The following is a 27,300-nucleotide window of genomic DNA, read 5'->3' as shown; positions in this document are numbered from 1 at the left end:
CAAAGACTATGAGTCCTCTCTAAGTAACAATCATCCATTTAAGGGGTTGACATATTCCAACAATTGTTTTTTTTATACACATCGGTTAGGATTGAAGCTTGAACTAAATGGTTAAGGGACTCAAGTATCTATTACTTGTGCTACAATATTTTGGCTAAAAAAAGTTTTAGAATCCTTACTTTTTACTCCGAAATTGGTCATGATGTCAATTTTATTAACGGAATGCTGATGTCATTTTTTTTATGAGACATTCATGGCATTACATGATAGGCTTGATTATAAAAACAGATAGTTCTATTTGGATCTGAATATAATATTAAATAATAGAAAGAAAAAAAGAAGCCAAGTTCTATCATTCTATTTATTTATTCAATTGGTGTGGTAGATCCATTCTGAGAACATGAGCATGTCGTATGAGGGGAATATTCAATTCTAGAATATTATTTTTCTTAGTCTAAAAACAACAGCATCGTGCTGAAAATCAGAATCCTGATGACTGAGAGTATGGGATACCACTATTGAATTAAAAAAATCAGCCAATAATGAGCAGCGTCTTAGAATATTAGGATATTCCTAAGTGCTAACATTACTTAATATTTGTCCAAGGTGGCCTTGATTAAAAAAAAAAAAAAATTTGTTGTGCTCATAATAGTTTGTAAACAATATCACTCACTCATTAGCTATATTAGAAATTGAAAGATTAGTTTATTGGTTAGATGAATTAGTTGCAACTCCTTTAAGAGTTAGTTAGTGGTTGTTAGTAGTTAATTTTCTTTTGATCAAAGGTAGTTTGTAGTTAATTTTTGCTTGATGGCTTCTTCTCAAACGTATTCTGACCGAAGATAACATGCTCAGAAGGGGAGTGATTAATAATAATGATCATCGATGTATATGAGGTTGCAGAATGAATGATGTTATGGCTCGACTTTATTACGGTTACTACGGGACCCCTTTCGAATCAACATTTGCATTTTGGTTGTTTAGGTGGTTTTTTAAAGCAATCTCGTTTGGCTCTAAATTAAAAAGTATTTGACTTTATTGATTTTGAGTCATTTGAAAAGAAAGAAACAGACGTATTTTTTATCATAAAGAGAAATTTCAAGTCTTTATGTGACAACATTAAGCTTCAGTCTTTCTGGTGGTTTAAAACTATATACACAACTTTCGTTTTCGACTATCATTTTTGGTGACTTAATCAATATGAATTCTAACGAATTTTAATCTTTATCAAACTTTAAACTTATTTATTTTATCTCTGAGATGTACTTTCATCTCTATATTCTATAATTACTAGTATGATCTCAGAGTCCACTAACTTTAATAAAAGAACGAGTTGTGACAAAAAAGTATGATACTCTCTCTGCCTATAATAACTGGCCTTACTTAATATTAATATGGTTTTTAGTCCCTATAAAAAAATTTATGCATCTAATTTTAGTCCCTACTAAATTTAAATTTGTTTGATTATGTTTAAACTTTTATGATTTTGAATATTTTTTTTGCATAAGTGTTAAGAACATTACTAAAAGTTCATTTGCCAAAAATTATTTCAAAATTTTATTTCTATGTCCAAATTTTTGTTACTTTTATCTTAAACTTTTGTCTTTTAAATAAAATCATATTTAATTCATTTCATGTTTAAAAATTCTAAATTTTAGTAAACGAACCTTTTGTAATGTTTTAAACTTGTCTCAAAAAAATCGTTAAAAAATTTAAGAGTATAAGGATAATTAGAGAAACTTTGTTTCAGTAGGGACTAAAACTACATGTAAATTATTTTTAGGTTAAATATGTTTTTGGTCCCTATTAAATTGGGACCTTCTAAGTTTGGAAAAATTCATATTTAATTTATTTCATGTTAAAAAATTCTAGATTTTAGTAAATGAACATTTCATAGTGTTCTAAACCTGTCTCAAAAAAATCGTTAAAAATTTTAAGAGTTGAAGGATAATTAAATAAACTTTGTTTTATCAGAGGCTAAAATTATAAGTAATTTTTTTGTAGGGATTAAGAAAGCTATTAAAATTAAGTAATGACTAAACTTAGAAGTTTCCAATTTTATAGGGACCAAAAACATATTTAACCCTTGTTTTTATAGAGACTAAAAAATCTATTAAAATTACGTAATGACTAAACCTAGAAGTTCCAAATTTTATAAGGACTAAAAACATATTTAACCCTAATATAAAATGAAAGCAAAATCCCTCAAAAAAAAAATGAAAGCAAAAGAGAGGTATTTTAAAATACCTCATAAATGAGAACAACATCATCATCAATCATCATCATCAACCTCAACATTTCCACCACCATCACCACCACCATCCATCCATTTGCATTTGCCAGCATTCGAACCTGAGACATGTAGGTAATGTTTTCACACATTTACCATACAGACAAGGCGATGCTGGCGGTTGACTTTGCCTATGGTTTAGTTTTAAATTGTATAAAATCAAACTTGGGCTTTAGTGAATAATCCCAGGCCAAAGTTCTATCATTCTATTATTTATTCAATTTGGTAGATCCATTCTAAGAACATGAGCATGTCGTATGAGGGGAATATTTAATTCTAGAATATTATTTTTCTTAGTCTAAAAACAACAGCATCGTGCTGAAAATCAGAATCCTGATGACTGAGAGTATGGGATACCACTATTGAATTAAAAAATCAGCCAATAATGAGCAGCGTCTTAGAATATTAGGATATTCCTAAGTGCTAACATTACTTAATATTTGTCCAAGGAGGACTTGATCAAAAAAAAAAAAATTTGTTGTGCTCATAATAGTTTGTAAACAATACCACTCACTCATTAGCTATATTACAAATTGAAAGATTAGTTTATTGGTTAGATGAATTAGTTGCAACTCCTTTAAGAGTTAGTTAGTGGTTGTTAGTAGTTAATTTTCTTTTGATCAAAGGTAGTTTGTGGTTAATTTTTCTTGACGGCTTCTTCTCAAACGTATTCCAACCAAAGATAATATGCTGAAAAGGGGATTGGTTAATAATAATGATTATCAATGTATAAGAGGTATCAAAATGAAGGAAGATATGGCTCGACTTTATAATGGATACTGCAGGATCCCTTTCGAATCAACTTTTGCAATTGGGTTGTTTAGGTGATTTTTCAAAGTAATCTTGTTTGGCTCTAAATGATATTTAGTTTTATTGCGTTTAAGTCATTTGAAAAGAAAGAAACAAACATATTTTTCATCATAAGGAGAAAAATTTAAAGTGTTTGTACAACATTAAGTTTCAGTATTTTTTTATGGTTGAAATATAAATACACAACTTTCGTTTTCGACTATCAATATTGATGGCTTAATCCTCTGTAGTGTTTGTCATCAATTCCATTGCTTGTTCCATTTTTGTTTTCATTTTGTTTTCGATTTTGAACTTTAATATTGTTAACTCTCATTTTCTTAAAAAAAAAAAAAAAAGCATCGCAAACTCTCCTTAGTCTGATTCTGACAAATTTTGTGCTTGAAGGACATCTTTAGTTTGTTTAATATATTCCATTTTTTTTTTAAAGCTCTATATAGAGAGCATGCTATATTCATTTACAAAATCTTTTTTCAATTAATCAATATGAATTTTAACGAATTTTAATCTTTATCAAACTTAAAATTTATCCTCCTTATTTATTAATTTTATTAGGAGTGCAGCAACTTAACCTAATATTTTTCCTCGAATTTGCTGTATTAGGTTAGCAGTAATTTAACCTAACAAATTCCATCTAAAAAAATGCATCGCACCAATTTCATTCCTATCCTCTTGCCTTTTTTTTGTCAATATTTTGTACACTTATTTAATACTAAAAAAATGCATCGCACGATTTCATGCCTTTTTTTTAGACAATATTTTGTACTCTTATTTAATACTAAAAAAATTCATCGCACCAATTTCATTCCTTTTTTTTTTGACAATATTTTGTACACTTATTTAATACTAAAAAAATGCATCGCACCAATTTCATTTCTATCCTATTGCCTTTTTTTTTGACAATATTTTGTACACTTATTTAATACGTTTACAAACAGAATACCTTAATTTCCATGCAAACTCGGCTGTCCTAATCCTTATTTATTATTTTATTAGGTCTGCAACACCTTAACCTAATAATTTCCCTCTAAAATGCTGCATTAGGTTAGCAGTAATTTAACCTAACAAATTCCATCTAAAATGCAGCGCATCAATTTAAGCTAACAAATTCCCTCTAAAATACAGTATTCCCTATTATTTCTCCTCACTGACGAGTTTTTCATTCATATCCTGTTGTGTCATCGTTTGTATATATATATTGTTTCTGTAGACTTTTTTTTGACAAGTTGTTGTACACTTATTTAATACGTTTACAAACATAATACCCTAATTTCCATGCAAAATCGGCTACCCTATATTATTATTATTATTATTATTATTATTATTATTATTATTATTATTATTATTATTAATATTTTTATTAATAATATTATTATTATTAAAACTAACTTTATATACATTTTAATTTAAATTTTATTAAACTCAGTGTAACCAAATTTTTTTATTAAACTCAGCATATGCTTTATCAAATTTAATAGATAATTTTCGATGAAGGTTGACTCAATTGGTAAGGAGTTGAATCACATGCAAGATTGTGAATGTTGACCCAGTTGGTAAGGATTTGAGTGACGCGTAAGATCGTGGGTTCAAGTGTCTTCGATGTGAGAACATTTTTGGTGGATGATCCGTAAGTAGCTATTTAGTGCTCTTTGAACTTGAGGTTTGCCATGACCCTGGTGAACACCTTGAGGTTACCTAAACTTTTTGTAACCATTTTTTTAATAGATAATTTATTTTTTAAATAATATATTAATAGAGGAAATTTTAAATAATTATTTGGTTAAAATTAAATTATTTATTTAATCAATTTTATATATACGATTTTTTTTCGTACATGTGTCCATTGTATATATTCATTCTAAACACACACTCTCTTGAATATCATTTCAACTATTACAACTAGGACCTTTTTTATTTTATATTTTAGATTTTATTATCTATGAGATATATGAATTTTAAATAAATATTATACACAACCTAAATAATAATAATATTGTACTGTATGTAACCCGGGCAACGCCGGGTAAATACGCTAGTTTATCTATGAGATGTAATTTCATCTCTATGATTCTATTTCATCTTCTCTTTCTCGCCATCTCTCTTCTTCATATTATCTCTTGCATCTCTTATTGATACCATTTCAGCATATCCAACAATCTCTTCATCATTGATTGCTAACTCTACTCCATTTCAATTTCAATTGGCAAAATGATTTAGTTTCCTACCAATCTTCTAATTTCATTTTTTTTAAAAATCATATTTTAAAAAATCAACGAAGATGTCCAAACTAGACATTGAGCTCGCTTGATAATCTTTCCTCCCAATCTTCTAATTTCATTATTTTTTAGTTTGAATCTCTTTATCTATGTTTAATTTGTGATGTATTTGTGTTTGGGCAATGACAAGTTGCAAACTGTTCATATGGGGTGATGAACTTGATGGGCATACTCCATATTTTTGTCCAACAACATCTGAACCTAGAAATCACTTTGATCGGTTGTGACAAGTTGCCAACTATTCATAAGGGAATCAGAATACCTCAAATGCAAAGATTTCACTTGTTTTCCATGCACAATTTCGACCATTGATGAGCTTCAAAGCACATAAATGATTTAGCACCGTTGAACATTAAACATCACTTCTTCTTCCTCGCCATCACAAGCTCGCAACTCTTTATTCCCCTTTGGATTTCTATTTCTCAACATTAAAATGCAGGGGCGAAAATAAAAATGATGTTTTTGGGGAAAAAAAACCGATTGCCACGTGTGACTCAATCACCTCAATCTCACATCCCTTCATTTTACACGTGAATCTCCTTTTGCCGCATATGTATTTTCTTAACCAGAGACTAACGCCAAGGATCATTAACAAACCAATTTGATCTTTTAAGGGTTCTCCACAAAAGAAAAAAGATACATGGACAAAATCAAAGAAAACGTTAACTCATATAGATGAACACCATATTTAAGCCAATTAATTAATATTATTCTATTTTTGATTGGAAATTTGTTTATTATTCATAACTAACATAATCTATTACTATTTTTTTTAAGGGAACGTAATCTATTACTTATTTCTATCTAAATACGTAAATATTTTTAACCTAATTAAAGTTTATAAGTTTAAATTCAACTCTGTAAATCCAACACCGTTAAAATATTTTTTTTTTTGGTACAAACACCGTTAAAATCTTTTAATTGAAAGTTTGCTATAGAATAATAAACAATGTCCAATTTTTAGGATGTGCAAATTAAAAATTCATTGTTCAACTTCAGTGTTCACTTGTGAAGAAATTCTTGACCCAAAAAAAAAAGGTTATGAAAAAGTCCAAATAGTTAAAGGATGTACCTAGCGTGTACGACGTAAGAACTAGAAGATTCTCTCAAAACATGGTATGTGGTCCTTTTCTCCTTTATTTCTTTGCCATGTGAACGTCGTCTCTGTTCATAAGCCAGGTTTGAAAATAGACTGCTGGTAACGACTGTTCCAATTATTATTATTTATTCTGATTTTTCATTACGAGTAAAATAAAAACGATTTTTTGTTGTCGAGTAGCTTAGTGGCTATAGCTCACACAATTTAATTGTGGACAAGTGTATGTTCGGGATTCAAACCCCTGCCTCTGCATATAATATGCAATAAAAATGATTTTTACTAGTTAGGGATGAGAATAGGCTAGGCCGAGTTAGGCTTTGCAAGGCCTAAGTCTGGCCTGTCAAGTTTTTTTAAGGCTTAAGCCTGGCCTGCGGCCTGTCATAAACTTACTTTTTAGACCTGAGTTTTGCCTTCTGAAAGTTTGTTACAGTCTGCTAGTCTGTTTAAAAGCTTATATCATATGAACATTTTTAAATAAGCAATGTGATCTAAGTTTAAATAGACTTGCGAACTAATAGAACAATCAGATTAAACTATCTTTTGATAATCAACATGAGTTTTTACAGAATTTGACTATATATTGTATCATATTTCAATTCTAGTTTATAATAATACAATTATATATGCGAAAAATTAATGTATATTAATAAGTTTAAATTATTGAAAAAGTTAACAAATTTATATTTTAATTCAAAGTACAAATATAATAATAAATAATATTATTCATATTTACTTAAATAGGTCGGCCTAATAGGCTTAAGAGGCTTTTTGAATAGCCTGCAGCCTGGCCTTTTAAGCTAAATAAGCTTCTAAAAAAGCCTAGGCCTTCTCTATTTAAGAAAAAAGTCTGACCTGACCTGACTTGTCGTAGACTAGGTCGTAGGCCCCTGTACGCCGACCTGACCTATTCCCATCTCTACTAACAAGGTAAAACTTTTTTATACATGCATGTTAAGTAAGACATTTAAAAATAAATCAAATCCACCTTCTTTTAAAAACATAAACCTCCTCCTTCTCTTTAGAAAACCACCGTCTCCTTCAGCCTTTTTCACTCTCAAATCCAAACCTCTTTGTCTAGATGTAGATCAGGTGGTTGGTGATGCAGTCCTCCTCACGGTTGTATCACCTCTCCGTCGGCAGCGTCGCGCCACCGTGTCGTGTTTCTCCCATCAACCGCCACAGTTTTTTTTTATGCTTTTCTCCTTCCGGCCAGGGTCGTTCCTTCCCAAGCGCAAGGAGCTCTACGGAGCCGAACCTCCAATTTATGGGGGTCTCATTTATTTGTAGGGGTACAAGTATAATTTTTGGGATGTAGTATAATGTTTTCTTTTGTTACGTAGGTCTAAATCAAACACTTATTATTTGACAAAAATAAAGAGTAAATGGACAAGTTAAGCCAAACTCACACATCTATCAACAAACAAAAAATTCAACAAAACAAATTTTTAAAATCAAAATAATCCTCATTGTTTATTTGCAATTGTTTAAATTATCATTAATTATTTTTATTAGGGACCATTTTTAATATTAGAGCTGAGCCTCCAATTTTATTGGAATGTCCTTGCTTCCGACGACTGTCATCTGTTTTGTTTAATTCTCCTCTGCGTCCTTCCTTCGGATCTTCGCTGTTTACAAGGAACAAAATGGATGGTGAATACAGATCTGGTCTAGCTCTTATACAGATCTGGTTCAATTTGTTTCATGGTTGTTTTGTTTTCTGTTTCTGTTTTGGTTAGAGATTGGGTGGTATTAGATGTGGCTTTTTTGCAGTGGTTGGATTCGTAAATCTGAATGAGTCTTGTTCTATAACCCGAAAGGGCGGTGTGTGATTCAAAAAACTGTAAGGATGTGGTTCGTTTAACTCGAAAGGGTATGGTTATTGACGTATTGGACTCATCCCTCGATTTGAGTTCTTACGTGTTGTATTGCTCGAAAGAGCTTTTTATGTTTGTTGTGTTGATCAGGGAGCTGTTGGCACTTGGATGTTGATACCGTGTTGGCGGTCGATCCATTCGCCATGGTAAGACTTTAATTGTTCTCTGCAATGTTCACTTTTCATACTTTTTTGTAACTTGGTTTCGAGCCCATACGGGAGTTCACTGGATTGCGCCTGTGATCATTGTTTCATTGTTATGATAATTTATGGTTGATCAACTTGGACTGATTTATCACGATGTATTCCCGTTTAGGTTATTTATGGGTTAGGTCTAATGTCCCCCTAGTCTTTGTGCCTTTTTCTTTTTATTTAATATATTTTCTATTTTTCCTAGAAAAAGACATTTTAAAACTCTAAACAAGGTAAAACTTCTAAAATATCTCTAAAACCTTTTTAAAATATCTCTAAAATATCATGTTAATTAAGATATTTTAGATACATTTTAAAAACTAACCTAAAAAAGCAGAAGAATTTAAGAAAGTTAATATTTGTACTATAGTTGTTTGTAATTATTATTGTTTTTACAATTTTATCCTTTAAGAGAGAGAGTTATTTTATATTTTCAACATACTATTTATTGTTGATTAAAAAAGATGTATATTAGCAAAGAGCCTTATAAAAAGGGACAAAAAAATCTCAAAAGAGTCTTATAATTAAGGACGAATGTACTGTTGGAACAAAATGTGTTTAACAATGATCCTCAAAGAGTTTTGATGATAACAAGGTATTAAAAATTGTAAATTGGACTAGCTAATATTTGTTCAAAGTGCACAGGACCATAGTTAAAGTTACATCATTAATTGGTTCTGAATGAGCAAATAAAGAGCAAATGGAAATGAAGCTTAGACGATTCTGAAGGCAATACGCTCCTGAAAGTGGAAAGCGCTCCTGAAGTCAAGCTGCTCCTGAAGAGAGTAAAACGCGCTCCTGAAGAATAGTGCTCCTGAAGACAAGAGGTCCAGAAGCCACATTATCAGAAGCTGCATCATCAGAAGCAGAAGAAGCTGCATCATCAGAAGCTGCCTCATCAGAAGTCATTTCACCAGAAGCTGAAGATCAACTGGATTTGCAGAAGATTCAAAGATTGAAGAATCTACATTGCAAAAGCTGTCTATTGGATTCGAAAACACAGCAGAAAATTAGTGGAACATTGCAACGGTCATTTCAAAGGTGTTTGAAGGCATGTGCTTGCAATTTGGACGAAAGCGTTGACATTGTACTTTGTACGAATTGTACAACCACGTTCTCCACTACTCTGTTTTGTGTCCACGCTACAAGACAAGAAAACAGCTTCAGAATACGGCTTCGCCTGCAAAGATGTTCCTTTGGATAAGGAATGGATTTCAAATTTGTTCTTCATAGGACAACAACCAAATCAGGCAAAATATCATTGGTGAAAGATCAAGCTTCAACAACGACTCTTTGGTGTGCTGGCAATTTCACAACGTCTCTTTCACACCTCTATATAAAGGAGTAAAGACCTAGAGATTTGGTAATGCAAGAACGCTGAACGAAAGACTCACAACATTTTTACAAGTGCCAAACCTCTGCTGAAATTGTTCTGCATTCACTTAGAATTTCTGTGTCTCAAAGTCATATCTTAGAAATTCTTAAGTCCATTGAGTCTGTATCTGATTTATATTGTGAGCACCTCTGATTGTATATCAAGTGTTCAACCTTAAACAATTTTCTGTGTAATTTTGTTTAGTTAGGAAGTCTCTTGCAGTTGTGCTTGAGCAGGAAGTCTCTTGATTGTGTTCTTGAGCAAAGGAAGTCTCTAGCTTGTGTGCTTGAGCAAAGGAAGTCTCTTGCTTGTGTGCTTGAGCAATTGTAATCAGATATTACTCTTAGTGAAATCTCCTTGGAAGTGCAAGGGGGACTGGACTACTTCCAGATTGTGGAAGGAACCAGTATAATTGCTTTGTGTCGTTCTTCTTCACTCTCTCTGTTTTATTCCGCTGCATTTAGATTCTGACCATCACTTCAGAAGCTGTCTCACTTAGCTTCTGATCAGTGTGTTCAGTTTTAGGAGAATTGAAGAATTTTGCAAAACACAATTCAACCCCCCTTCTTGTGTTTTTCTCACCTTCATGTACTCCCTCCAGTCCTTAATATAAGAAGAAAAACCAAAAAACATCAAAACCAATATACTTATTATTAGTGTAACTTTTTGAATATTTTTACAAATATACCCTCATAAAAAATTGTGTAGCATTAAATACACTCACAAATATTAAAAAGACAAACATTAAATAAGGGGTAGAAAAATCTTTTAAGCAATAACTACACCTTAAAAGTTGTGATATTTTCTTATAAATAGGACCAACAATTTTTTTGAAAATTTTCTTATACTCCCTCCGTTTCAAAATGAGTGTCGTTTTAGGTGTTTACACACATATTAAGAAATGCAATGATTAAGAGAAAGATAATGGTTATTTTACCAAATTATCCTTATTAACTATTGGTTAGTTTTAAAAGTAATACTTTGGAAGTAGTGTGCAGAGTATTAATTGGAGGGTACAATTGAAAAGAAAAAGTTATTATTGCATTGGAAACTGAAAGCGACACTCATTTTGAAACAAATTTTTTTGGCTAAAGCGACACTCATTTTGAAACGGAGGGAGTATATAGAACCGGAGGGAGTAGTATGATAGTATGTCAATGTACAATTAATATACATGTGTATCCCAATGATTAGTTGTCTTGTTAATTAATGAATATGAAAACTCATGTATTTTCATATTCTTAATTGAAGTGACAATACATACAGATCATTTGATACATGTAATTAATGAATATGAAAACTCATGTATTTTCATATTCTTAATTGAAGTGACAATACATACAGATCATTTGATACATGTGTACAGTAATTGTACATTGACGGAGTATACTAATTAAATTAAAAAAAGAATTACAATGTAATTAAATTGAATGCATGTGTAAAAAAATACATTGTGGGTATATATACTAATCTAGTCTTATAATTAACAATTTACACTAACAATGCATACAAAATAGCTGAGGCAATTAGTTAATGAGCTCCACCAAGAGGATCTATTTATATTGAATTACTTTTAAGCTTATGAAAAATAGCTGAGGCAAATAAATAAGTTTGAATGTTACTCCCTCTGTTTTAAAATGAGTGTCGATTTAGCCAATTGCACACAGATTAAAGAATGAAATAAAGTAGTCAAATGTCATAGCAATTTTACCAAATTATCCTAATCCACTATTGGTTTGTTTTTCATTAAAGAAAAAAATAATACTTTGAAAGTAGTGTAACATAATATTAATTGAAGGGTACAATAGAAAAGAAAAAATTATTATTGCATTGAAAACTGAAAGTGACATTCATTTTGAAACAATTTTTTTGGCTAAAACGACACTTATTTTGAAACGGAGGGAGTAATTATTAAGTTTTCACTAAAAAAATTGTATCTACATAAGCTGTTTTTTCATAAACTACATTGACAAGCTTATGAATAATACATAATATATCTTATGCAAGTAAATAAGCTTGTATGTTAATTCTCTTTCTCCCTATAAAAGATAATTTATAAGCAAGAATTCACTTTTTAGATTAATTAAATATCTAATGTATCTGGTCTACATTATTAGACTAAATACATTAATTTTTCAATGAATGTAAAAAGTGATTTTTTTCCTTTATAATACTAATTTCACCATACTCGATTGTGCTTTTACCTCTAATGTAATCCTCATACAAATAGAAAACTAATATTATTAAGTGTAAGTAATCAAATAAATAACAAAAACTTATTAGAATATCAACTCAGTCATACATCCTTCGATCACTGAACAAAAATTCACATTTTAAATTAATTTAATAATTGATGGATGTGGCTTTTTTTTTGTGATATCTGGGATTCGAATCCCAGATCTTGAATATATTATGCATTTTCCTATCAGTTGAGTTAAGCTCACGAAGAATGATGTATGTGGTCTATAATAAATACCACATACACTATTAATTAAATGAATCAAAAGTGTTAATTTTTACTTATAATTGTGATTAGATGATGTAGACGTTAAAAAAAAAATCATATACTCCTTCCGTCCCTAATTATAATTAAATTTGACTTTTTTGGTTCATTTAATTATTGATGTATGTGGTTCTTATTATGGATCACATACATCATTAATTGAATGAACCAAAAAAAATCAAATTTGCTTATAATTAAGGACTGAGGGAGTACATGCATATCATGTTATACTTTCAATCAATCATAATTAAGTATCAGAAAAATTTGACTTAATCATAATTAAGTATTTTCAAACATAAAATTAAAATAAAAATGAAACCATGCAATTGTTGACTTCAATTAATTTCACTCTTAAAATTGCCAAGAGTTGGACATAGTCAAGCAACTATTTACAACCACAAGAATACATTAGATCTTTCTCAAACTTTTTCTCCTTCACAAGAATACCCACCCTTTCCATCATAAATTCACAACCTTTTTTTGATCCATTAGGACTTCAAATATTGTTTCCAACACACCCACCTAAAAATAAAATAAAATCTAAAAAAGAAAATTATTGAAAGAAATAAAGAAAGAAATAATTTTTTTTACCATCTAATTTCTTCTTGTTCTAACTTCCCATGTTCTATACCATGTTCTAACTTCTCTTAAAATTCTTTCCCATGTTCTAACTTCCATAACCAAGATGATCAATGACAACACCCCATTCTTTGAACTCTATCTCTTAAAATTCCATTGTACAAAGCAACTCTATTTGCTGGCATTGCTTTTGTTTCTGGAATTTCATTTCTGCATTCATTAATTGATACTCTGTTTTTCTTCCCCTGTTTTTCTCTAAATTCTTTCACCATCACATTTTCTGAAAATTTCACTTTCTTCTTCTTTCTTAATTTTTCCTTCTTCTTTTCCTCTACAAGCAAAAACAAAAACAAAATAATAAATTTAGTGAATGTTTCATACAAAATATTCAGGATAAAACTTAGATACAATTCTATCTGATACACTTTGTGATGTTTTTCAATCACAACATGACACGACGCGTAGAATATTTATTTAAAAATATGACGTGTATGTTGTAATTGAAAAACAAAACAAAGAAAATACCTATAGAATAGTATCTGAAAAATTTAAATTTAAATTATTTATGTTAAGAAACAGAGTATTTTTTTCAAGAATGAGATAAATTACCTGTGTATAAACAAGATCGTAGAATAGGTTTGTTTTCTGAATTGGGTGTTTCATGGAATTGAAATGGTGATGAGTTTTTTTGTTTACAGAAAGTAAGATAAAGAACAGTAGTTGAAACAACCATGGCTGTGGTTAAAACAAGACCTTGTGAGATTGAAGTCATGTTGTGGTTTGAAACAGAGTAAAGAAAACAGAGGAAGAAGAAGTAACAAACAACAACGTTGTCTTGTGTTGTGAGAAGTGTGAGAAAATGAAGACTTATGTTGACTATGAATATGAAAGAAAGAGCCTTATATAAATACTATTGAATAGAGAGAAAATGTGAAGAAGCGCCTTTTGTGAAGGTTCACATGTGGCACTGGTTGGGAAAAAGGAAAAATTTATTACAGAAAAAAATGAATCTAGATGTTTTAATTAAGGAAAATGTTTAAAAAAATAATAGATTAATGGATAAGTATTGGTAGTGTAAAGTTATTTTACATCTTCGTCTAGTCACAACTTTTTAATTTACCACAATGTTTTTTCATGTATAAAAAGTTACACAATTTTTTTTATGAGAAATGATATTTGTACAATTATTTTAGAATAATTTTTATGACTCTTATATTCACATTATATTTTATTCTATCTATTGTTTTGGTTTTCGTGTCAATACATATTTTTCTTTGTCAAAATATGGTTGTCCATTAGATTGTTAAACAAATAGATGTTCAAATAACACAACTCATTTTTTATTATGCACGTAATTTGATTGGTTATAAACGTAAAACAACTTTATGATGGGTTAAGATCCTCTCCATTTATAATTTTTTCATTTGTTCCATTTAGATAGATAAAGACACATAAAAAGTAAAAATAATTAATGATGGTGGGACTCACTAAGTGATAAGACCCACCACTTATTTGTTGTGTCTATCTCTTTCCTAAATGCAACTTCCATTTATTTTTATAAATGGGGAGGATTTTTACCCCTTTATGATGACAATCCACATTCTTTAATTTTAATATATAATTATATTTTTTGGACTATATAAATAAATAATAATATTGGTTTACTAATGAATTGGTTGTTGAGGGTGATATTAAGGAAAAGTGTGAGAAAACTACATTTGAATAAAAAATTCTTTATTGGCGTAAAGGAAGTTTCCTAGAAATGTATGATGGAAAAGTGGGATAAATTCAAAGTAAGACAACAAGAGGATGAATGCCAAAATATACATGGATTTATAAATTAATTTATTAGTCTCGGTCAAAAAAATAAATTAATCTATATTTTATGGAAAGTAAATTAATCTTTAATTCAATATTTTTATATGATTTACGTGACACAAATAGTAGATAAGTGGATTCTATGACCATTTCATCAAGAGTTTGATCCTGATCAGTGAATATGGTAAAAGAGATTTCTATCCACCGTTGTACGTGGATAATATATTGACTTACAAGAAAAATAATGTATACAACCAAGAAATTCACATTGCATATTTATTTAAAATCTCAAGACATTAAATATATGAGTCATATCTTTTTTTGTATTTTTAAAAATTATGAGTCATATATCTTATCAACATTTACCTCATTTGATATGTCCTCGTGACAATGCATAAATATATTATCTATAATAAACATTTGACTTTTTTGATTCATTGCATAAATGATGTACTCCGGTCACTATTATAAACAAAAGTTGACTTTTTAGGTTCATTCAATAAATGATGTATGTGGTTCATATATAGACTACATACATCATTTATTGAATGAATATAAAAAGTGAATTTTTGCTTATAATTGTGACCGGATGGAGTATATTTTAAGAACTTACTCCCTCCGGTTCTATTTATAAGAGAAACTTGAGTCAATAAAAGTTGATGTATCTAGTTAAAAATTCAGTCCAAATACATTCACTTTTGTTGACCTAACCTTCTCTTATAAATAGGACCGGAGGGAGTATATCTCAATCAGAGCTAACTCAATAATTTTCAATAGTAAGTGAGACGTAAAATAAGTTTGAATATATAAAATATTTTTTGTCTGCATATGTAACATTTTGTTTGAGAGCCTAAAGCAAGGGCTTACCCTTGGATCGACCCTGCTGTCATTTGAATTAATGGATGAGATTCAACTTACCTATATTTTGATAGAGAAATGCTAAGATGATGTGCAAATGTTGGTGTATAAAGATAAAAACTTTGTATTGAAATTTGTGCATATCATTTTTTGAAAAGTAAAACTGCTTATTTTCAAGTCATAATTATCATATGTGGATCTTTAACATGTGCCATAATGACATAAGTTAACATGACCATTTTTGACAATTTAAGTTGTACTTGCAGGTCTCCCCTATAGACATTTTATCATGACTTCATCGTTCTTCTTCCCTTCGATTTAGTCCTTCCTTTAAAAATGAGTGTCACATTAGAGTTGTGTGCGGTTCTTAAGAAAATGATTAGTTGTATTGATTATAATGGTATGATTAACATTATTTACTAAAACACCCTCACTGATTGTAGCTTGTGGAGCAGTTAAGTATAATAAAATTCAATAAATAAGGGTATATTATGAAAAAATATTTAATATTGCATTGATATTCTAAAGTGATAATTATTTTGAACCAAAGAAAAAGTGGAAACGTGACAATTATTATGAGACAAAGGGAGTGGAATATTATCTCTCTTCTCCATCATCGTGATCGGAGGACTCAACTTATTTATGAGTCATGCTAACATGTGTCGTTAAGGAATAAGAAAAGAAGTTGAAAGTTTGTATCGAAATGTGCATTTTTTTAGAATGTTGATTACACATCTTTCAAGATATATTTACTAGACTTAAATATGTTAATGATTCCTGCACTTTCATCACATTTTGGTATTAGTCTTTGTACTTTTTTTGGTTTGATATTTACCCTTGCACTTTGTAAAAGTTTATCATCGATCCTTTTGTTAAGTCCAAGTTTAAAAAAAACTAACAGTGTTCCACGTGGACCAATCATTCCAAGCCACGTGGCACACTATAAGACAAAAAATATTCCAACTTTATTATTATTATTATTTTATTCATTATTTATTTACTTAAAAATATCATTCTTCCCTTCACTTTCAACATTTTTTTATATTGGTCCCTTCACTTTGGTAGTGGTCCCTGAACCCTTTTTCATATTAAAAAAAAGAAAAAAAAAACAATGATATTATTAAGCTTTAATTGTACGCATCATTTTCTTTCTCTAAGATTTTCCATCACCAACATTAACACCATGATAATAGATGAAAATTAACAAAGGCCTCTATATCTCAAAATATACCAAAATGCACCAAAAAGATATAGAAGCCTATGTTGCCAACTTACTATCTTTTTGGTGCATTTTGAGAATTAGAGGTCTATGTCATCAAGTTACTTTTGCTATACTTTTGAATATATAATTAGATGTATTGCCAATGTGTAATTTAATTTTCATCTACTTTGTTAATTTTCATCTATTGTCGTGGTGTTAATCTTGGTGATGGTGAATGTTAGAAAAAGGAAACAATGCAATACAAGGTGTTTGCGTTGTGTTTCCCAACCCAAGAACCCTTCACCGAAAAACCTAAAAATTTCCTCACTTGATTTACCAAGATTCTCTCTCTTGAAGCTTGACCAAAAAAAGTGAAGAATGAAGTCTTAAATAGTACTCAGACCCAAGCATAACCGTGTCATAATTTGCTTGGATCACGTCACGATGAAGTTCGTACACAATACAATACTACAACCTGAACCAAAAGCCGCACCACAATGTTGCTTCCGATAGCTCCTCCACATTCTGACCTAAAACCGCGTCACGGTTTTTGCCTCCATAACCATAAAAGCAAATCATGTAGAGTAATAGAAAACTTTTTTAATGATTTGCCTCCATAACCATAAAAGCAAATCATGTAGGGTAATAGAAGACTTTTTAATCATTTAAAAAGCAAATCCTACAGAGTAATAAGTAATAGAAGACTTTTTAATCATTTTTTTTACAAAGAATTTGCGACTGTATCAATAATTCCGCGGGCTTGGGCTTCTTCTGCTGACATATAAAGATCCCTTTCTGTGTCTTTGTATATCTACCATGAAAGTTTGCTTGTTCTTTGTGCATAAATATTTGACATAGTTTTTCTCATTTTCAGTAATTTATTCGCTTCAAGCATACATTCTCCTGCTTGTCCCTTATACAATGAAGTGGCAGGTTAATGGATCATTAGCCTGAGCTGAGAGTCTAACAGAATAGAGGTTTTTCCTAATCTTGAATTATAAAGTAGGCATATAAATAAGAGAAAAGAAATTCAATTTAAAGTCGTACTAGCATCTTTTTTATATAGAACAACTATCAATTTTTAGCCAAATTCAACAAATTTAAAGTAAATCAATGATATAAGTGCACATTCTTCCGTCAAGAATTCTAGAACTTATGTCATTAACTAAATATTTATATCTAAAAGGATAATAATTGCGATGTCCATCTATGTTAATAAATAGAGAGAATCTGTACTCCATTATTGTGAGGTTAGCATAAATTTTATGTAAATTATTTCACTTTTAAATTTCTCAAGTGTTGTGATCGATCTCAAATTAAGATGTCTAGATATTTTCTCAAAAAGGTGTTTAGGTTTTGGAGTTGCTAAGTTCAATCGTTTTACAATTCAGTTTGGTTTCGTTTTTCTTCAAAAAAAGAACCTGAAACATTATTTTTTTTTGAAGGAACACTAGTTTAAATATTAAAATTGATCTAACGTTTTTTTAAATCTTGAAATCGCGTTTAAATATTGGTTTTGAAATTTCTAAAAAAAAAAATGTGAACAATGTTTTTCACGGATTCAGCTTAAAATTGAAAATAAATATGAAAACACGATTTTTAAAGGAAATCATTTGAGTCTAATGGAGGATATTTTTCTCTTCATTTTCGTTAATTTATTTATTTTAAATGATTTGTTGTGGATGCACCCTCTTCAACGTTTAGGTTTTGTACTTTTATTACCTAACTCTTGAGCTTTTCGTTCACTATTGTTGTTACTTGTTACTTTAACTCTGCACTATGACTCACTAGCGGAAAGACGGGCACTATCGTGCCCGTCTGTCCGCTCTTTCTACTGCGCTAACGCATGTGGTTATTTTATTATGTTTGTTTGTATAATTTTAATTAAATTTTTAAAATTTTTAAATATTATGGAAATTATTGATATACTGACTTATAAACAAAATATTGTCAAGGCATATAACAAAATTATTTTTAAACTCAACATATTTTAGTTTGCCTCCATATAAAATTAAGGTAAAAAAAAATGATCATTTATTGTTTATTCTAATAGTAATTAGTAACATCATAACATAAATGTGTATGTTGTGTAAAAGAAACATCATAAACAAATGTATAAATGACATGTTATGTAAAAGAAACATTGTTATGATTGCGATAAAAGAATATCTTTAAAAACTACATTTTTCGTAAAGTCTCCATCTTCTCCTTCTATTTTCCCTTCTATAATGAGAACTTTTGTTGAATTTCGAGAAACTCCTCTTGATAAAGTTACATATAATTGACCATAGCTAAAAACATGTCGTGGAAGATAGATTCTGACATTGGAAATGGTCTGCCCTTGTGACTTATTTATGGTAATAACAAAACTTAGTCTAACGGGAAATTGTTTTCTACTAAGCACAAAGGAAAGTCATGAATTCGCGTTTCTTTTTAATTTAATTCTGGGTAAGAAATAATGCTCTTTTCCAGCATTGCTTCTTGTTAGGATTTCCACATCCAACATATTCTTAAATAAACCACGACATAACAATTGTGTTCCATTACACATGCCATATCTAGGGTCTATGTTTCGCAACAACATCAAAGGTGCACCTTTTATTACCTTTAAAATATGTGGTGGGATATTTCCTTGAACAGTTGAGTTTAGGAATTTCTGTTGAAATAAGTTATGAGTATCCCCTTCAACCTCATTAAATGACAACAAATTATGTTATTCTCCTGGAAACTAATTGATAATTATGTCATTCAATTTTTGAACATCACCATTTGTAGGTGTAATCATGGCTCTTTCGACATATATGAATTATGATATTACTCCTCGCTTATGAATCACACACACTCCTCATCCTCATATTAGATGTGTCTGAACACATGTTGCATCCGCATCCACAAATATAATTACCCTAATTATGTGATTTTCTCAAATTATCAACGTTTTGGCGTGTCAGTATTTGTGTTTTATCTGGTGTCGGTGTTCATATCCATATTTCTTAACGGTCCTCTCTTTTTATGACATCTCAGATGGTGGTTTGATTGTAACCAAAAACAAAAGATGGTAGTTTTAAACTTTCTAGTGTTTCTGTTTTTAGTTGTTGGTAACATGAGTGTGATTATCGTTTAACAATTTTGAATTGTTTAAATGGTTTTAACACTTTGATTTCACTGTATTTGGTTGGATATTTGATGGGGGCCATGGGAGTAATCTTTTTTTAGAGGGTTTAAAGTCCAATCTTTAACACTATATTTTGCTCACGTTTGTTACTAATCTTTTTATCAGAAGATTTAAAGTCCAATCTTTAACATTATTTTTTGTTCACGTTTGTTACTAATATTTTTTTAGAGTATTTAAAGTCCAATCTTTAACATTATTATTTTTTGCTCAGGTTTGTTACTAATATTTTTTTTGTTACTAATCTTTATTTAAAGTCCAATCTTTAACATTATTTTTTGCCCACGTTTGTTACTAATATTTTTTTTTAGAGTATTTAAAGTACAATCTTTAACATTATTATTTTTTGCTCAGGTTTGTTATTAATATTTTTTTAAAGGATTTAAAGTTCAATCTTTAACATTATTTTTTGGTCACGTTTGTTGCTAATCTTTTTTTTAGAGGATTTAAAGTCCAATCTTTAACAATATTTTTTGCTCACGTTTGTCACTAATTTTTTTTAGACGATTTAAAGTCCAATCTTTAACATTATTTTTTGCTCACGTTTATTACTAATATTTTTTTAGAGGATTTAAAGTCCAATCTTTAACATTATTTTTTGCTCACGTTTGTTACTAATCTTTTTTTAGAGGATTTAAAGTCCAATCTTTACCATTATTTTTTGCTCACGTTTGTTACAATTGATCAAAGGATAAGGAAGAGTAACTTATATTAATAAAATAATATGAAAATACTGTTTTTTGTGGAAGTAACAAAATAATATGGAAATATTGTTTTTTGTGGAAGGGATATGAAAATACTTGACAATCTTTGTCGATTGTATTGAGGGGAACAACACAGATATACAACATAAAATTGGCTGTTAAAAAAGTAACATGAGTTTTTCTTTTGTGCTAGTTTTTTGTGAGTTTGATCTTTGATTAACGGAGGTAAAATAGGGTTAACGGGGACAATTAGTGACATGGATTAGTAATCCACGTGTTATTTTATAATTGGCTAACAATAAGAACAGTTCATCAGGAATTGTGCGTAAGTTTTCTCCTTAAATTAAATTTATTCTTATCTATTTGTTACATGTGTTATTTGTATTTAAAATTAAAATTAAAAATTAAGGTTATTTTTGGAAAGAAAATTCCAACCCAAAAGTGTGCTGAAAGGGGTAGTTTTCTTTATATATAGTATAGATGTACCGTGGTGGGGCCAGAAAAAAAAAAGTTTGGGGTGACTGTTGTCAAATTAAACTAAAATATATAAATCATATTTCATATACTACATCTACACTATATATAAAGAAAATATGGGTTTTTTTGAAATATTTCGGTCTGATTTTTTTGTTATTCCAATTATACCCTTAAATAAATTTTTTATATAATGTTATATTGTCGGTGTTATTAAAAAAAGATAAGAATTTTTATTATATTTATTACATTATTGTTGTCATTGAAAAAGATAAATATGATTTGTTGAGTTTGTTGCATTTGAAAGTCATAAATATCTATACTTATAATTTGAAAGTCGATCATTAAATACTTAAAGTGACACTTTACGCTTTTCGAGTGACTTGAAATCATCAATGATTAATTCCAAACTAATACTTGCACTAATTTCCCTTTCAATATAAATTGACATGTTATCTACTAGAAACTCAGGTCCCATCTTATTTCTCAATTTAACAATATGCAACGAGCAAGAATGATTAAAATTGGCAAAAGGAAGCAAAGTTAAGTGTACTAGACAAGAAAAGTGGGTTTATGAAGGTATCATTTACAATTCTACCAAATTCTAGGGTATAAAAAAGAAGAAAAAAAACTAAGATGGGGTGGCCGGGGCTCGCCCTTGTCAACCCCTGGTTCCGCCGGTTCTCATGTAACTCCTTGAATTCAATCATTATATACTCTATATGTTGGTTATGATTTATTGTTGGTTTTAACATATTTATTTTGGCTTCTCCAAAAAAAAAATGCTTTTGAAGAAAAATGGAAATTTAAACCTACTGTAAAAATTCCCTTTAGGCTTTGTTTGTGTGTTTGGAGGGGAAGGGAGGGGAAGACTTGGGAAAAAAGGAATGAGTAAGTGGAAGAAATAGAGGAAAATAGAAGGGGAGGGCTTTAGGGGTTAATTTTTTCTTCATAATACTAAACCTTCTTCATTTGGGGAACTAAAAAATTGTATCGAAGGAGAGTTTTGAGGGGTTTTGGAGGGTTTATATGAATTCTTCAAATTTAATCTATGCTGTTATATTATTTTTAAAATTAAAAATACAGTAATCATATGCATTAATTTATCATTCTCTAAAAAACTACTTTTTGAATTTTTTTGAAAAATTTCTTCATTTTTCCTCATATTTTTCACTCCTCAAAGTCTTCCCTTCCCATTTTCTCCAAACTCGCAAACAAAACCTTAGAGGATATTAGCTGGTGGTGCTTGCGTTTCTTGGTTATGTTTTGCTACTTCGTTTTTACTTTTAGTAAATGTTTTGTAGTAACATTTACTATTTTTGACAATCTTTTGTTTTGACTAGAATTATTTTGAATGCAGATTGTTTTGGATTTTTCAGCAAAAAGTTAGATATAAAAATAGAATAAAAGAATTAAATATTAAAGTATAAAATTACAATTTTATGATATTTTAACAAGAAAGTATTAATACAATTTTGAATGCAGATTGTGCTGGATGCTCGTGGGCCGGTTATTTTGCTTCGAGATCGGGAGCCAATTCTTTGGCTTTGTTATTTCTCTGGTGTACCGGGGGTGAGGTGGCCTTCTGATTTGGTCTTGAAGCCTGGTGGACCGATCGCTTTTGATTCGAGATCGGGAGCCAGTTCTTTGGTTCAAGTTTGATTTTGGACTTTTTTAGGTGTTCTTTCGGTGGACCGGAGGTTGTGCGGTGGTGGAGGCTGATTGATCTTTAGAAAAGGTGGACGTGGCTCAGTTGAGTGATGATGACTGAGTCTTCTTTTACAAGGGTGTTCTTTTGGGGGTGAGTTGTGACGATGGGTGTTATGGATGCAGTTTTTCTGTGGTCGGTTGTATAGGAGTCAATTTTAGGTGGGGATGTTTATTTTGGTGGGTGTTGTCCTTATGGGTATTGATCGTAGGGGTGTTTTGTTTCAGGTGTTCCGTCTATATACGGCGCATTTCGTTTGTACTTCACCGGTCTCTGTCCGTCTTGTGCAGGGATCGGGTTATTAATAAAATTTTGTTGATTCAAAAAAAAAAATCAATTTTACCCTTGTCTTAGAGTAGTATAGACGTTAATGATGAAGTGAGTTTAATGAGGGTAAATTTGGAATTATGACATTTAATAGGTTCATTTTACTATACCTTTTCTTATATTTGAGACCTCCAATTCTATTTTTCTTTTTATTACATTTGAGACCGGAGGGAGTAGTTGGTAAAAATAACTAATAATTTTGTACTACTATAATTATTTTTTATAATTAATTTTCTAAACCATTTTATCATTATATTTCATGGTAAGTTCAATGTGGATATATGAACGAATCATCCCATATTATTTTCTAGTTTCTCTTATGTTCTATTTAAAATTTAAAAAATTCTACACTTGTGTGTGTAAAGTGTTGCAGTTTACGTGAACACAAGGACATAGGGTTATATTGTTGAGTGTTGACTGTGGAGAGGAGAGCACCACGTGTATGTGGACAGACTCATCACGTAGAGGATACGTAAATGTTACACTCCAGAAATATGTGGTACGTCATCAAAAATTCGACAACGCACGTTTACAATTTTCCCACATTTTCTTTTTCGTTGATGTAGTAATCTTTATTTTTCAATCTGAAATCAATACTTTTGATCTTTAAATTGGTTCTCTTTGATTAATATGTTTTCCCTTATCCTGATTTTTAGCATTTAATTATTTTTGAACCGATGAATAACTTTTTATTTCATTTTTTTCCTTTAAAAAAAACTTTTTATTTCATTTTAAGAAACAAGATGATTTGGAGTACACCAGAACCATGAGAATGCTCGCAAGAGATGTTCTCCAATGTGGTAGAGGTAGTTCTCCGATACGGTAGAAGTAGGTTTTCGGTGAGAAAAAATGGACCAACAAAACAAGTGAGATACTTCAACATTTAAATCAATATGAGAAACTAGTATGGACACCCGTGCCAAGCACGGGTCAGAATTTCGTCATACTTAAAATATTGGGAGAAAATGTAATATCATTCTCATTTGTGTAGTTGTTGTATGTTCAATAGGTTTATCAACGCCAGTGTTAACTTCCTCATAAAGTTCAATGATGGTATCATAGTCTGGTTTAATCTCGGATGCATAAAGTAGGCTTGGCAATGGGGTGAGATTGAGACAGGTTTTACCTTCCCCCGTCCCCATCCACGACCCCCATATACTTACATGTTACCCTACTCATACCGAACAGGAATGAGAAATTGAATCGCATCTCGTTCCCCGACGGGTTCGGGTATCCACGCCCCATCCCCATCCTCGTAGCGAATCATTTTTTATACAAAAAGAAGTTTTTTATATCCCCGAAGGCAATGTTGTAATGCATTTTCAACAACATGCTCACTTTAACATTTCCTTGACTGAATAATTTGTTTGCTCCCTTAAATTTCAATGGAAATTATTATAAGATGACAAATCTAAATGAGTAATAAAGTAGTTTTCTATATTCAAGATGGGTTTGGGTATGCATTTGGGGTGGGTACATATATCCCTGTTATCCATCCCATACTCGTGTTGTGAAATTTGAGAAAACTCAAACCTTGTCAAAGTAGGGAAAACCTGTTGAATTGGGGTTGGTTCGAGAGGGTAGTCACGGGTACGCGTTTGCGTAATAGAAACATAGAAAGGATATGACCCATATACGTAAAGTTTTAAGGTTTAGGGTGAACATGTGGTGTCAGAATCAATTGTGTTGGTTCTCTTAGTCTGATGTGATAATCAAATTCAATGTAGGATCCCCCTAAAGTCACAATATTATGACGAACTTATTTTTTATTTTTTGGATGTCATTAATTTAATTTTTCATCTTTATATTTAGTTTTTGTATGTCATTCTCTTTCGTATGAATTTGTTCATTCAACCTCTATTATTTTAAATTCATTCTTTTTTTTTTGTGTCAAGTGATAATGGAAATTTGCAGATGTGTTATGCTAAGTTGACAAAATATATGTTTATTACGCATTTTAAATTATGTGTTTTTTAATTAGTCTATTTTTTGGTAAAATAATTACACAAAAATCTCAAACTTTTTCAACAAACTCATAAAATTACCAGCAACTCATATTATTATTTCCTATACTCACAAACAAACAAACAATACTTATTTTTTCCCCTTATCTTCTTTCATGTTTAAATTCCTTTTTATATATGTTTTTTCTTCTAATATTGTTTCTTTCTTCTTATGAAAGAAACGAACAAAAATCTCCCTCCGTTAAACACCCCCAACCAACCTTTCTGAACATGGTGTGCCTCCGTTTCGACTATATCACGTAATTACGGACGTGGAAAGTTACACAGTTGATTAACAAATGTTAATGTATCAAGTGTAAATTAAAGTTATATATTAGATGTAAGAGTAAAATTTGAACAACATATATGCGGGATGACCCATACAACTAATGTCTTATGGTTTAGAGTGAAGACGTGATATCAATCTCAGTTATGTTGTTTCTCATAATCTAATATGGTGATCAACGTCAATGTATGATCCCTAGAAAGTTCCAAAATTATGATGGACTATTTTGTTAGTTTTTAGATGTAATTTATTTCATTTTTTATCTTAAATTTTAGTTATTAGATGTCATTCGCTTTCATGCTATTATTTCAAGTTCCTTAACTTTGGTCGTTAGTGGAACCTGACGATGGAAAAATATAGATGTGTTAAGTTGAGTTGAAAAAATATATGATGTGATGTTTTTTTAATTAAGTATAATTTTTGGTAAAATAATTAGCTCAAAATCCTCAAATCCTTCAACAAAAAAAAAACCGCAAAATTATTATCATCTCGTTTTATTCTATATACACTCATGGTTAACATTCCTTATTTTACCTAATCCCCTTGGAAGTCCAAATATAATGGTGATCTGTTTTTTATTTTCTGTTTTTGGATATCATTTTCCTAATTGTTTTATTTTTAATTTTAGTTTTTATATGTCATTCACTTTGATACTATTGTTTTATTTAGCCTCCATTTTTTTTAAATTCCTTCAATTTTGATCCTTGGTGGGATCTAATTGTGACAAAATATAGATGGTTATGCCGATCTAACAAACTATTTGCTTATTAGATGTTAAGTGAATATGTGATATCAATCTCATTTGAATTGATACTCTTAGCCTAATATGAAGGTGAGAAAAACACAAGAAGGGGGGTTGAATTGTGTTTTAGAAAAATTCTTCGTTTCTCCTAAAAACTGAACACACTGATCAGAAGCTAAGTGAGACAGCTTCTGAAGTGATAATCAGAATCTAAATGCAGCGGAATAAAACAGAGAGAGAGAGAAGAAGAACGACACAAAGCAATTATACTGGTTCCTTCCACAATCCGGAAGTAGTCCAGTCCCCCTTGCACTTCCAAGGAGATTTCACTATGAGTAATATCTGATTACAAATGCTCAAGCACACAAGCAAGAGACTTCCAATGCTCAAGCACACAAGCAAGAGACTTCCTTTGCTCAAGAACACAATCAAGAGACTTCCTGCTCAAGCACAACTGCAAGAGACTTCTTAACTAAACAAAATTACACAGAAAATTGTTTAAGGTTGAACACTTGATATACAATCAGAGGTGCTCACAATACAAATCAGATACAGACTCAATGGACTTAAGAATTTCTAAGATATGACTTGAGACACAGAAATTCTAAGTGAATGCAGAACAATTTCAGCAGAGGTTTGGTACTTGTGAAAATCTTGTGAGTCTTTTGTTCAGTGTTCTTGCATTACCAAATCTCTAGGTCTTCACTCCTTTATATAGAGGTGTGAAAGAGACGTTGTGAAATTGCCAGCGCACCAAAGAGTCGTTGTTGAAGCTTGATCTTTCACCAATGATATATTGCCTGATTTGGTTGTTGTCCTATGAAGAACAAATTTGAAATCCATTCCTTATCCAAAGGAACATCTATGCAGGCGAAACCGTATTCTGGAGCTGTTTTCTTGTCCTGTAGCGTGGACACAAAACAGAGTAGTGGAGAACGTGGTTGTACAATTCGTACAAAGTACAATGTCAACGCTTTCGTCCAAATTGCAAACACACGCCTTCAAACACCTTT

At 30.5% G+C, this 27,300-nt stretch overlaps 1 protein-coding gene across 1 annotated transcript; it reads right to left on the bottom strand.

The window, feature by feature from the left end:
* Positions 1-12,735: 12,735 nt before the first annotated feature.
* On the bottom strand, positions 12,736-13,868 carry LOC146925973 (uncharacterized). Its single transcript, XM_085758402.1, has 2 exons — positions 13,604-13,868; positions 12,736-13,325 (listed from the first exon to the last, which is right to left on the bottom strand). The coding sequence occupies exons 1-2, from the start codon at positions 13,764-13,766 to the stop codon at positions 13,105-13,107; spliced, it is 384 nt and encodes a 127-aa protein (XP_085614528.1). The 5' UTR covers positions 13,767-13,868; the 3' UTR covers positions 12,736-13,104.
* Positions 13,869-27,300: the final 13,432 nt, after the last annotated feature.

The sequence above is a fragment of the Medicago sativa genome, chromosome 4, assembly GCF_051527215.1.
Source record: "Medicago sativa cultivar Bolivia chromosome 4, Bolivia_mono, whole genome shotgun sequence".
Classification (NCBI taxonomy): Eukaryota; Viridiplantae; Streptophyta; class Magnoliopsida; order Fabales; family Fabaceae; genus Medicago; species Medicago sativa.
The sequence above is the reverse complement of the archived record's forward strand: the minus strand, read 5'-3'. Positions and strand labels throughout refer to the sequence as shown.

Bases quoted from the DNA above. Each gene is read 5' to 3' on its own strand.
- LOC146925973 (XM_085758402.1), bottom strand. From the start codon at position 13,766: ATGACTTCAATCTCACAAGGTCTTGTTTTAACCACAGCCATGGTTGTT. The intron at 13,326-13,603 runs GTAATTTATCTC...TTTTGCTTGTAG, and splicing joins ACGATCTTGTTTATACACAG to AGGAAAAGAAGAAGGAAAAA.